The sequence below is a fragment of the Bombyx mandarina genome, chromosome 26 (assembly GCF_030267445.1).
Source record: "Bombyx mandarina strain Sakado chromosome 26, ASM3026744v2".
In the NCBI taxonomy this organism is placed as follows: Eukaryota; Metazoa; Arthropoda; class Insecta; order Lepidoptera; family Bombycidae; genus Bombyx; species Bombyx mandarina.
The window spans coordinates 2023456-2037509 of NC_143232.1; the positions used below are offsets into that span (position 1 = coordinate 2023456).

At 42.2% G+C, this 14054-nt stretch overlaps 1 protein-coding gene across 2 annotated transcripts in view; it reads left to right on the plus strand.

The window, feature by feature from the left end:
* The window catches only part of Osi3 (Osiris 3), a 31288-nt gene that overhangs the window by 13447 nt on the left and 3787 nt on the right, over nt 1-14054 (plus strand). Inside the window, exons 3-5 of one of the 2 annotated variants that reach the window (XM_089738829.1) lie at nt 123-322; nt 2237-2448; nt 3710-3784. In XM_089738829.1, the coding sequence (XP_089594955.1) occupies nt 123-322; nt 2237-2448; nt 3710-3757 (460 nt within the window). In that variant the 3' untranslated portion in view covers nt 3758-3784. The remainder of the gene's footprint in view (nt 1-122; nt 323-2236; nt 2449-3709; nt 3785-14054) is intronic. The other variant, XM_089738831.1, reaches the window with a different exon arrangement.

Consider the following 14054-nt stretch of genomic DNA (forward strand, 5'->3'; position numbering starts at 1 on the left):
GGTGGTGTGGCATATTGTGAAAGTATACTAGTGGGTGTGACCATCGTGTCTATTCCTACCACGAATGACGCTGTGAGCAGAGCTTCGAATTCCTCTTTAAAAAAAGAACTATTACTTTCTAGTAATGGCGCAGCGGCGTCGTTGCCAGTGAAACCAGAATCCCTAGCCAGAGCCGGCTCGACTATCGAAGACCAAGCCCAGCAGCTTATCATGGATAAGCTGTGGAACTTCGCGACCACCAGGTCTCTGAGGTACAGGCTACTGAACAACGCGGACCTGGTGATGTCTGGTAAAGAGAACAATGATGGAAACTTCGGTGTTGGTAAGTCAAATAGTACTTTTGAGTATATTTATCACTACATAGTATAAAACAAAGTCGCTTTCTCTGTCCCTATATCCCTACGTATGCCTAAATCTTTAAAATTACGCAACGGATTTTGATGCGGTTTTTTTTAATACATAGAGTGATTGAATAGGAAGGTTTATATGTATAATAACATCCATTAAATAGTAGAAAAATCAATAATAAATTACAGTTTCCTAAGCAAAGCGAGGGCGGATCGCCAGTATAATATAAATGGGTACGAGTGGTTTTGGAGAAATGGTGCAAATGGATTCATAGCTCATAAATGTGACAGGATAGTGAACCGTCCTTCTTCTCATACTAACAGCATAGGTATTTATATTTAAAGGCAATCTGGCTAGGTATGTTCAGACATTTCTTCTCAGGACTGACATGCTTTTGGATCCGGCAGTAAATATACTTTGACATTATACAAGCGCAAATTGCATTCAAATTAAATTAAAGGTTTTGATTTGATTTGTTTACGGAATACACTACATACAAAATATTAAAATAAAAATGCTGTTTCCGAAACTCATTTTGGATTAAATTTCCCTGTTTTGATTTGGTATCTCGGGCTGCCCCACTGATAACCCATTAATGTGCCAAGTAACGAACGGCCTTGCCCATTTTAATTACTACAATCCAATTAATCAATCAATATAATTCTTAGCCTTACAATAATCACAATAGGACCTTTATACAAATTTAGGCTTTTCCACCTTTGCTGCAAGGTCTTAGCACTTAATATTCTAGTCACGTAATGACAACTAAAAATAACACGAGTATGCCAAACTAGTCCCTACCACCTCCAGAGAGAGAGACCGCTTCTAATATCGCTGGGACTTCCACATAACCACATTTCCGTGATTGAATTCAATTCGATCATGACTTTGGTAAACCAATCAAAGCGTTTCCAAGAAGAAAATGATTAAACCAAGTACATAATTAAAACTGTTTTTATCATATTTACAGTTACCTAGCCTCGAATAATTCTATACCTTGTTATTGCGTACACGGTAATTATATGTCGCGTATCAAATTATAATTAGGGCACTTAGGGAAGGAATCTTAGTTAATTTCGGTTGCTCTCAGAGCGCTCTCAGTATGTGCGCTAATAGAATATTTAATTATATACATTAATAGGTCTTCGATAGATTATTGTTATTTTGAAAAGCATTAACATCATGTTAAGGTTTGTTGGTTCATTTATCAGAGTATTATTAACGACCGTCTGGTATAGTGGTAAGTGACATGGTCACTACACAAGGGGGTCGCGGGTTCGAATCTCGCCAAGGGAAGATATTTGTATGATAAATATAAATGTATTTTCCAGGGTTATGGATTTATATTAAATATATGTATGTGTATAATAAAAATCTTACATTTATTTCCGTTATCTGGTACCTGTAACACAAGTTCTTTACGAACTTAGCACGGGACCAGTTAACGTGGCGTGACTGTTAGTAAATATTTATTTAGTAAATATTTATTTTTTATTAGGGCTTATTTTATTATAATATTCAATTGGTACCTGTGTTATAAGATGCGAGATTACAAAAACTTCACCGCCAAACGACCATATTGAACTTCGCTTAAAAATAGAACCCGATCTCGTAAATCCCAATAAATGGAACTTCATGTGAAATATAGCCCCAATTCTCTTTGGTACCTTCAATGCAAAATGGTAGAATCTGAACTTTAACAAATAATCATAAGCTATTGCTTGCTTGCGATCTGTTCTTACATTAAGTTTGAATTAAATTCATATTGAAAACTGTACAATATTCAAAAGCAAAAGCGTTAGATAGGATAGGGATTGTAGCCAAGATGTAATTCGCACATAAAAGCTTTCTTCTAAACGCAAATTTAATGTCGTTTTTAAAATTTCAGGAGTATCTCTCAAAGCACCGAAAGCAATCGAAACAGGTCGCCGGCAAAACAAAATTGGACCCTTCATAGGTCTGGCAGCCATGAAGATTGGGGTCCTCGGCGCTTTGTTCTTTAAGGGGCTCACGCTTATGGTCGGGAAGGCTCTCCTTATATCCAAGATCGCTTTACTTTTGGCCACCATCATTGGACTTAAGAAGCTATTCACTCACCAGGTGGGAATGCATGAATAAATTTAATTAGTTTTATACTTCTGAAGTCGTCGTGGCCTAAAGGATAAGACGTCCGGTGCATTCGTGTCGAGCGATGCACCAGTGTTCGAATCCCGCAGGCGGGTACCAAATTTTTCTAATGAAATACGTACTTAACAAATGTTCACGATTGACTTCCACGGTGAAGGAATAACATCGTGTAATAAAAATCAAACCTGCAAAATTATAATTTGCGTAATTACCGGTGGTAGGACCTCTTGTGAGTCCGCACGGGTAGGTACCACCGCCCCGCCTATTTCTGCCGTGAAGCAGTAATGCGTTTCGGTTTAAAGGGTGGGGCAGCCGTTGTGACAATACTGAGACCTTAGAACTATATCTCAAGGTGTGTGGCGCATTTACGTTGTAGGTGTCTATGGGCTCCAGTAACCACTTAACACCTCGTGGGCTGTGAGCTCGTCCACCCATCTAAGCAATATGGGCTCCAGTAACCACTTAACACCAGGTGGGCTGTGAGCTCGTCCACACATCTAAGCAATAAAAAAAAAGACTTTAGCCATTACTTGGTTCCGCACTACTAATTATTCAAGTTGTTTCTTTCCAAATAAAATTCGTCTAATATGTTTTATTACATCGTCTCAAACTTTTTCGTCTGTGTGTTGCATGTCGCGTTACGGTCGGCCGCGAAGTAGGGATAAAGGCCAATATGGCGGTGCCTATAGTTCGCAGCAGCTGACCATGTAGTGTATAGACTATTACTATTGTGCCAGTGCTCCACGCTATTTTGTTTGTTTTTGTGTTTAATGTAAATGTTATTTGTCAGAGTTATATGTCTATAATGTGAAAAAAAGTTTCACTTTTACCGTGGTTTCATAAAACCACACAATCCTTTTTAACGGCCGTCTGGTGTAGTGGTAAGTGACATGGTCACTACACAAGGGGGTCGCGGGTTCGAATCCCGCCAAGGGAAGATATTTGTATGATAAATATAAATGTCTTTCCAGGGTTATGGGTGTATATTAATTATATGTATGTGTATAATAAAAATATTATATTTATTTCCGTTATCTGGTACTTGTAACACAAGTTCTTTACGAACTTAGCACGGGACCAGTTAACGTGGCGTGATTGTTAGTAAATATTTATATATTTAAATTTATATATTTATTTATTGTTAAGTTAAAATGGTTTAAAAGAATACACTAACATTGTCAATGGTTTGGCGGTATTCTAACCTAATATATAACCCAAATTGTAAATATACCAGGGTGCTTCGGCGGGGTATGACAGGACTTTTGAAAACTTGCCTCTCTAATGGAATAGCTGCACGTATTCATAACAGGTATGATATTATTTGCTATATTTCTTCTTCTTCTTCTTCTTTGTCGTTTCCTCATTACATTGCTATATTTATTGCAGAACAAATCAACCTACACCTTGACACGGCATGATACATATTTCTTTTCGTTAATTATTAAATAACCTACTTCCTATTTTATCGCTCTGAATTCTAAGCTGTGGGTGTTTAGTGTAAAACATACTTGTATTTGGTGTGATTTTGTAAATCAGTTTACCAAAATCACTTGCTTATGACTATTGACACTTATATTCTGATTCTTCCGTCAAAGAGCAATGAATGGGTGTCACCCAATGGTAAGTACTTATCATCGATTCTAAACTTCAGCAACATTAATAACATAGACAGCTCTCTTTGCATTTGTTGTTTGCATCTGTAGACTTCTTTCTCTTTTTTCTTTTCAATGAGGAAATATTGGTTGTTGCGGACCTCTTTACTGTTTTGATAGCTGATGTAGTTTTTATTCTTGTGTAATGTTGTCCTTTGGGAGGTGCTAAAGGAAAACGTCTTCTTGCGTGTATTCCATGTTTAATAATCATCTTAATCCTCGTTTACAATTATGAAGAAGGCTATGTTTCTGGGTGGTCCGCCTTATTAGGGAGACATACGAGATTACACCTGTTAATTATGTTATATACTAAATGCTATGCTAATACTATGCTATGCTATGCTATAATAATATAAGTATACACACTTCACTTGGCTTTTTGACGTTGTCTGTTCATATTACCTATTTCTTTCTGTTTACCTAATTTACTGTTTTTATTTTAAAAAAAATTCTTCAACTTGTATTATCGTTTATCATTTATATAGATTAATTTGGTTTGTTCATTACATTGGTGATAGCCAAAAAACCGTAAGAGGTGAAACTAGAGATGCCTATTCTAGACTTGTATATGGCTTTTCTGCTATAATCAATATTTCCGCATTTATTTCATCAAATCACCTCTCTAATTTAATAAAAAACCAATTAATAACTTTTAAAAAGAAGAAGATCTTGTAATCGTTCAACAGAATAATGTTTGCATCAAAAAACATGAATTCTAATAAAATATACGGATATTTAGGGATTTTACGATAAAAGATTATCAAAATAAAGCCATCTTAATTTGAAGTGAAAATCAGGAATACAAAGTTTATGATTGACAACCACTAAAAGCGTATGCTATCATAGATTCATCAAAGCTATGTTTCAATACGGCTATGTTATTTTCATTTTCTTATAGGAAACAATAAATCTTCTGTCATCTGCGTTCAGGTATATTTCGTTTAAGTATTCTAAGTTTAAGTTTTTTTTTTTTTTTTATTGCTTAGATGTGTGGACGAGCTCACAGCCCACCGGTGTTAAGTGGTTACTGAAGCCCATAGACATCTACAACGTAAATGCGCCACACACCTTGAGATATAAGTTCTAAGGTCTCAGTATAGTTACAACGGCTGCCCCACCCTTCAAACCGAAACGCATTACTGCTTCACGGCAGAAATAGGCGGGGCGGTGGTACCTACCCGTGCGGACTCACAAGAGGTCCTACCACCAGTAATAATTAAGCGAAATAGTACTAACATAAGCACTGGATTGAAGTACCTACCGATGTTCTAAAACTATTTCTGCAACATTTACCCTCATACGCAAATTTGATCACCGCATTCACGTTTAGATCTGTGTGCAGTAGACGCTTAATAATACGTGAGTTATGAGCTCTTCAAATAGTTTTCGAACAAATAAAATGTGTACCTCGTAACCCTAAATAATTTACACTTAAAGGCTTTAAGCTTCACAACTTTCATGCCAAAAACCATTTGAACAAATTTGTGCAATCTATATTATTAGGTTAATACGTGAAGCAAAAACTTTGTACTCCTTTGGGGAGTCTTACCGACACAGGGAAGATCTTCCACCGAGCGGGTGATATTGCTCGGTAGACCGATGGTCCGAATGTTTTTTTTTTTTTTTTTTATGATTGAAACTTTACTGGTGGCCCGAAGGCCTTTCCAGTTTCACCAGGACAGGTGGGCGAGCAAAGGCTCAGCCAAGAGGGGTGGGATTTGCTAACAACTGCCCGAGCGCCTCCGAAGGAGACCTAACAACTCAAGAGCAATTGTTTCGCGAATGAATCTACTACCGGATCGGAATCGCGACCCGCTGAGAAGATCCGGCGAGAAACTCAGCGGGCTGATGCATGGGTTAGGTTGCACGTCGACCTCTTTGTCGAGTTCGACGAGTACGGTTACCGGGGTCCCTAAGCCTGCCCCTTGTATTAGAGCTGAAGGCATCTAATGCAAAGGTTATTGGATCTGATGGATCCGTAAGGACGTGTCTAGGGCGTCGACGGTGACTGGCTCCTGCATGATCAGGATTCGGGGAGTAGTCAGCGGCGGCAACGATAAGGCGATTATCATGACGCATAGCCTTATCGAAGTATCGTTCCGACGCTGACTTCATGTATTTCCGAATTGATTCGAGGCCCAGGTCGTCGTGTAGGTCAACGTTCCTCACGAACCACGGAGCCCCGACAGCTAACCTGCAAAAGCGGGATTGTAGGGATTGGAGGGTGTCTATGTGTGTGCGGGCCGCGTGAGCGAACACCACACTCGCGTAAGTCATGACGGGCCTTATGCAAGTTTTGTAAAGTGTCACCTTGTTCCGAAGGGACATTTTACTCCGCTTACAGATCATGGGGTAGAGTCTACCGAGAATAAACGCGGCACGGTCACGGACTGATTTTATATGCGGGCGGAATGTCATCGATGCATCCAGGGTAACGCCCAGGTACTTGACCTTCCTGGCCCAGGGTATGGGTTGTCTAAAGAGAGTAATCGGGGGTGTGAGATTCCTCCTCCTAATCCGGGAGGAAATCCGTGTGGAGCTTCCCCTCTGAAATAGCACCGCAGTACTTTTCGCTATGTTGATGTCTATGCGCCATTTTCGGAACCACTGTCCTAGGGCTAGGGCTGCGCTCTGAAGCTTCTTCGCGATTAGGGACTTATTTCTACTAGAATAGTAAACAGTCGTGTCGTCGGCGAATAAAGCTAAATGGGTCGGCGGCGACCGGGGAATATCGTTGACGAATAAGCTAAATAGGAGGGGTGAGAGGACAGAGCCTTGCGGGACTCCAGCTGTGAGAGGTCGTGGGGAGGAGCGGGTTCCCTCGACTCGATATCGAAAAGAGCGGTTCGACAAGAAGTCCCGTATGATGAGCACGAGACTATCCGGCACGCCCATGTTGAATAGTTTGAAAATCAAACCATTGTGCCAGACTTTGTCGAACGCTTTTGCGACGTCGAAGAAGAGAGCTCCCGTGTATAACGGTTTTGGTCGATTAAGCCCCACAAGAATGTGCTCCGTGAGGCGGTGCACCTGTTGAACGCATGAGTGATTTGTACGGAATCCGAATTGTTCATCGATGAGAATGCCCTTGGATGAGACGAAGTCTCTGAGGCGTTTGTAGAGCAGACGCTCATACAGTTTGCCTAGAGACATGAGGAGGCTAATCGGGCGGTAGCTCGTCGGATGATTTTTTGGTTTACCGGGTTTATGTATGCCGATAACGTCCGCTTCTTTCCACACCGCGGGAAAGATACAGTTCGCCATAGCGGCATTGAAAATAGATGCCAACATCACGATGAGTTGGACGGGTAGAAGTTTAATAACGCGGTTAGATATACCGTCGGAACCGGGAGCCTTGCGAGGACGTAGGTCTTTGATCAAGTCTTTAACTTCTATCGGGGTGACGGGTGGTAACGCATCCGATGGTGGCAAGGAGGCTCTGCGTTCTACCTCACTGTCTACTAATTCTACATGAACAGGGTCCACGGATTGAGTGCTGGGCGTGCACTGGGTTTGCAATGTATCGGCCAGCAGCTCTGCTTTTTCGTCATCATCGAACGCCGCGAGTCGGCCTGAGGGGCCTACGAGGGGGGGCATAGTTACTACCGTATCCGATTTGAGAGTACGAGCTAAGCGGTAGTAAGACCTTTGGGAGGGCGCGAGTCCTTCTAAGAAATCAGACCATCTGGCATCTCGGACTTCGGCGATGCGAGACTTTACGTCGCGTTGTAGGGCACGCATTCGAATACGATTTTCCGCGGTAGGATACCTGTCGTAGGCGCGTATCGAGGCGTTCTTAGCTCTAAGGAGTTCCCTAATATCATCGGACAATTTGAAGCGGTGAAGGAAGTCCTCCGCTACAACTTGTTTCGATGACCTATCTAATGTCGAGGTGATGTGTGACGTTAAGATGTCTATGGCTTTAGCGGTATCCTGAGGAGACGGGATAGAGTCCGGGTTAAACGGGAGCGATGGTGGATCAGATTCATCCAGGCTGATGCCCAGCGTGTGCCAATCCACCACAGTTCTCGTGACGGGAACGGAATCGGGAGCGCGACCGAGCTTCATAACGACGGGACGGTGGTCTGAATCTAACTCTGAAACTACTTCGATCGAGTGTAAGCGCAGAGTTACGTTTTTTAATAACGCTATGTCGAGTATATCCGGGCGATGCGCGATGTTTAGCGGGTAGTGAGTCGGGGTTAGCGGAGCGACGATATCGAAGGCGAGATCATCGACTAACGCGTCAAGCCGCCTGCCATTCGGGGTTGTGGTGTGTGAGTTCCACCTGATGTGTTTACAATTTAGGTCGCCCGCCAGAATGACAGAGCTCCCCATACCGAGCAGCGCCTCGATATCACTGCTTAGAACGATCTTATCCGGTGGAAGATAAACGGACGCGATAACGATCGGCGCGTGTCCCGTCAGTGAGATTCGGCACACTGATGCTTCGATATTAGCGAGCGCGGGAGGATCGAGCGGGACGCAATGCAGGGCTCTTCTATAGTAAATGACGGTACCACCACCACGGGCAGAGAGCCTGTCGTTCCTGACCATGTTATAGTTCGCGATTTTAGGGTCACGGCGCGCGGGCTTAAGTAGGGTCTCCTGCACTAAAAAGATATCAATTTGATGGTCACGCAAAAAGTCAGAAACCTGATCACGTTGATTTGCGAGACCGTAAGCGTTAAAAATCCTATCGTTACGGATAGGGGCTTTATTCTACTTATATACGCCATTGATTACCGGCGGAGTGAGGGGAGGACGTACGTATTTAATGACGCGTATACGTCGGCGTATTCTTGCACAACGGCGATAAAGTGTTGTGCAGTGGAGGCAGCGCGAATGGCGTCGCCCAAAGCGTTAACGCGCTCAAAGTTGATCGACTGAAAGAAGTCGATCGCTAAAGCGAGATTTTCGGACGCGGTCGGAGGCCAAGTCGCGGGAGAGGGACGAGTCGCGGGGGCGGGACGAATCGCGGAAGAGGGAGTTGTAGCCGTGTTCGTGTACGGCAGCGGTTTTGCCCAGGCCGAGACACTGGGCACCGCCGCCGGAACGAACGCTGGCTTAGCCTGCGACGCAGAGGGTGCCGAGGCTTTGATGTCTGGGCCGGAAGCTCGGAGGCGGTTTTGGCGGGCGACGCGGCGATTTATTTTAGGGGCTCGGGGGCAACCACGGTAATTCGCGGGGTGACCTTGTGTTCGACACAGGACGCAGCTAGGCGGTTCCGTCGCGGTTTTTTGGTCGCGAGCGCAGAGGGCCGTGGCGTGATCGCCCAAACACTTAACACATCGGGGGCGCGCGTGACAGTTACGGGAAGAGTGCCCGTACAATTGACAGTTATGGCACTGGCTAGGAGTGCCTTTTTTATGGGGGGCTTCGATGGCGATACCGGAGAGCCTACAGACGGTCTGTGTGTTGAAGATTTTCTTACCCTCGGGGGTAGGCTGGAGGGTGACTAGAACCATATTATATGGCTCCCTACCGCGACCGGTGTGCATACAGTGCACAGAATTCACTGGAAAGCCCTGTTCTAACAGATCGGCCTTGACGAGCTCTACATCTAACTCTTTAGGGATTCCGCGTATTACAACGCGGAGTTCGCGCTCCTCCTGGAGCGTATAAGTATGGAAACTTATACGTTCCTTACGGAGGTAAGAAGAGAGGGCCCTATGGTCGTCAGGTGTTTGAACCTTAATTTGAATGCCGTTCGCGAGGTTACGGGCATTCGTGAAATTTATATTTTTGGCCTTAAGGGCCAGGCAAACTCGATCCCAAGCTGCCTTCTCCTGAAGGATAACCGGGGGAGGGGTCTGGGTTTTATTTTGTGCCACCGGACGCGGCGACGGAGTGGCACGGGCTGGGGGCGCAACGGGAGTCTGAGGGCGGGGGCGCGACGCGTTCACGGCTTTGCTAATTTTAGCGGCCGCGGGAGCTCGAGACTCCGCGGCACGCTTCTTACCCTTCTGTACCAGGGTGAATCCATCCGTCGATGAGGCAGGGGCGAGGTCGACCTCCATGTCCGAGTCAGAGTCGGAGCACGAGGAGGCGGGTGCAGGCGACCTACGAGCAAGTGTAGGTGTTTTAGAGGGCGCGACGGAGGCCGCGGATGATCGCTCAGCTGAAACGATGGTCACGGCGGACGACGCAGCAGCTTTTCTCGCCAGTATAGGCGACACGGGAGCGGTAGGCACGACAGAGGCTGCGGTGCTCAATGCAGAAGCTCTGCACGCAGGTACAGGCGACGCAGGAGCAGCGAGCGCGGCGGAGTCCTCGAGAGGGCTCGCAGTGTGATTGGCCTTGAAGGCCAGAAACTCTGAGGCGAGCTGTGGGTGGCGAAGTCGGAGGAATTCCGCGAATACACTGTCCATGATCGCTGAGTACCCAGGTGGGGCGGCCCCGGGTCTTGAAACACTCGCCTTGCGGCGAGGCCCCAACTTCTCGGACCTGAGCGGTTCTATTGAACACAGGTGGCAATGCGGCGCGATTACTACAGGACAAAGAAAAAGCACAACAAAACAGAAATTACAAAAAGAAACAAAACAAATAAATACTTGCAGGAAAACACTTTGTCGGCAAATGTTCCACGAACACAAAAATAACTAAAACAAAACAAATAAAAGCTTCCAGGAAACACACTTGGTCGGCAGATGTATCACGAACACAGGCCGCGCGAACAATGGCCGGGCTAACAAAAGCCGGGCGAACAAAGACCGGGCGATCGAGTGGACGATGAGCACGTCCGCACGTGACGGGTGCCTCTATCGGATTGGTCCGAATGTTGTTGTTCGGAACTTCTATATATGCAAGCTTATCTTGAAAATGTCGTAAGCGAGATTCAGGCATCTGTCAAATATCTTGCGTTGTATGATGGCTACCCGCCACACCCCTTTTTACGAAAATTGCGCAGGAGTATGATATTTCCCAAACTTATAAAGAATATAGAGAAGGAGTGCAGAATGTTAATTTTCTCTGTAATTATAAAAAAATCATTAAATCAATAAAAAAAACATTACAAACACTACCATATTGTATTTGACACAAATACACAAAGGACAATGCCCATTTTCTATGGGCGTTTGGGCCCCTAAAAAAAGTTGTCGGGTGATGGTGATTTTAACTTAATTTGATAGACAAAGAAATATCGTTTCATATTCAGAAAACGATTTTTATATTCTCACCCAGGTTTAAGAGAAATCTGTTTTTTTCTGCAGCTAAAATTAAGTTGTTAATTGTTTTCTTCGAAATCAATAATCGCTCTCATTATTATTTACAGTATTAAATAAGTTAATTGTGGTTAATGTTGCTAGAAATAAGCCCTTACGTACATTTTATTATTATTATATCCTCTTAATAATAATAAAATGAAATGAAAATCCGGAAGCCGGCAACGATATTGTTGTTGTTGTTTTTAAATTCACCAATAAGCAGGCAAAGAGCGTAGCCTATACAGCCTAGTCTGTCGAAGTTATATATTTTTTATGTCAATAAAAAGCCGGTGTATCTCTTTTTATTGCTTTTTGGGAGTTTTGACGTCAACTCGACGAATACCACATTGACTGAGCATGAGCTTACGCAGACCTTTTATACACAATATTACAAATACAAATAATACAAATTACACAATAAACTATTAAAAAAACATTAAAATAAAAATTCAAGTGACGCTTCACTCGCGTTGCTGCCAAAACTCTATGATCATATATAATAAGAATAGAGTAATTGTAGGCCATTGATATTTTTACTAATGGAATCATTAATATCTAAAAATATTAAATAATTCATGGTTTTAAGTAATAATTATTATTACAATAAAAATTGAATTGAACAAAAATAAACTAAGAAGCCTGTGAATTATAAGCATTAGCTATTTTTTTTTAATTTGTTGTTCAAGACACAAACAACTCTTTCGTTTGACAGCATATAGGTTTGCTATAAGGCTGTATGGGCTAAGCCCTTTGCCTATTGGCGAATTTAAAAACTATGGCATGGATAGTTTTGAGATGTTATCAATTAAGTAATTTATTTTTTTGGAAAACAATGCCAAGTTGAAAGAAATATTGATACATAAACTAAGCAACGTGAAAAAATAAGGCATAGTTTTTCAAGTACAAATAGTTTTGACATAAAGTTGGCCCACTTTTGAGCATTGTCCTTTAGACACTTTTGTTTATTATTAAAGTCTTTGGTCTAATTATGAATAGTGAATAGTGAATTATGAATACTATATGAAATTAATAAAAATGGTCTTTGACAATAGAACTTTAATAATGTTCAAACTTAGAATTTCAATTAATTATAGTGGAATTCCGACTACTAAGGGACCACTAGTTAACTTAAATTCACAATATATGATGAGATAAAATCTAAAGCCATAAAGACTAGTAACAATATATCTTCTGTTTTCAACTGGACAGCACTCTTTATACAGCCTTCGTGAGTTTCGATAAAAGCCCCGTCTTTTTCACTGAAAACGGTGAGATACACAAATTAAGACTGAACGGAGTATTGAATGTAAAGATTGACGGATTGCCTTGCGGAGAATCCATTAGCTGGATATGCTATGGGGGTTTTCAGTTTGATAGACTGTTCCGTAAGAGATTGTGTTTTTCTTTTGTGAATTTGTTATACCGGAATTTGTAATGTTATCGTTAACATTTAGAAGCAATTGTAAAGCATTCTGAAATATCAGGTCAGTGTAATGAACAATTCGTGTTAGCTGTATCAAATGATTAGACACTGGCGCAGTTTTAATTCTGTACCAGGTTCCATGCTTTCTGAAATTAATTCGTATTTAACACTTGTTAGAAATTACTTCTACTGTTAAGATCATCATCATTTTATTTTGGCCCTTCTCAGAGTCACCTGGGTTCGGCGCAACATGTTTTCTCCTTCCATACTCCTCTATCATATACCGTTTTTTCGCTCACTCCCCTCTTACACATATCGTCTTTCACGGAATCCATCCATTTCTTCTTAGGTCTCTCATCCTCTACTGTTAAGCTCAAAGCCATAGAATTTAGTAATTTGCGTCATATCGCTGCATTAAATTTGGTAAGATCTGTACTATTGTACAAAAATACGAACCTACGTAGTCTAGATACAAATATCCTGTCTAGTTTTGTCAATAAGTTGTCATGCGTTAAAATTAAGACATTCGCTAATGTACAGCTAAAACTTCGCTCGCATTTGCCAAGGTAGATGTTATTCAACGGGGGTAAAGTTTTGAGCTCTTGTATTATTATTTTTTTTTTTTTAATCCCAGTTCCCCAAGCTTAGCTAAAAGTAGGTAACATTGAAGGAAATAACAGCTTTAGAATACAAAAGAAAAAGAATCAGTGTAATTGAATGCAGACGGCAATTTTTTTTTTTCAAATAATTCAATAAATTGGAACCTTAAAATTATTGCCATTGTTATTCAAAATAATATTCCGTAACGGAACCACGTTTTGAGAGCATATTTCCGATGAATATAGCTGAAAAAAGAATAATCAATTGTACGTTCGTTATGATTCTGGTGCTTTACGACGGAGTTAAACTGAAAAGCGTTATGAAATTTCAAACTGAATGTGAGGAGTGAGATCTTTCGAAGCTGCTTATGAGTCACATGGGACAGCGCAGCGCAAAGTGTGATGCCGTGTCGTGAAATCTGATTGTATAAATCAGTGATTCTCAACCTTTAGTTTTTCGCAGCACACTTTTAACGATATCAAAATTTTACGACACCGACGTGTCTGACCGCGTGCTTGATCAGTATCTATATGCGGAGGTGATGGTCTTTGGAAACTTTAACACTCAAGATAAGGGCTGGTTCCGTATAAAAGCATTAGCCTTGGCCTACAGCCTCTCCCAGCTGGTGACACAGCCCACCCCTATTCCAGATATTGAAAGATTTCTTTGTTGAACGTTCTGTTGACCACTTACCCA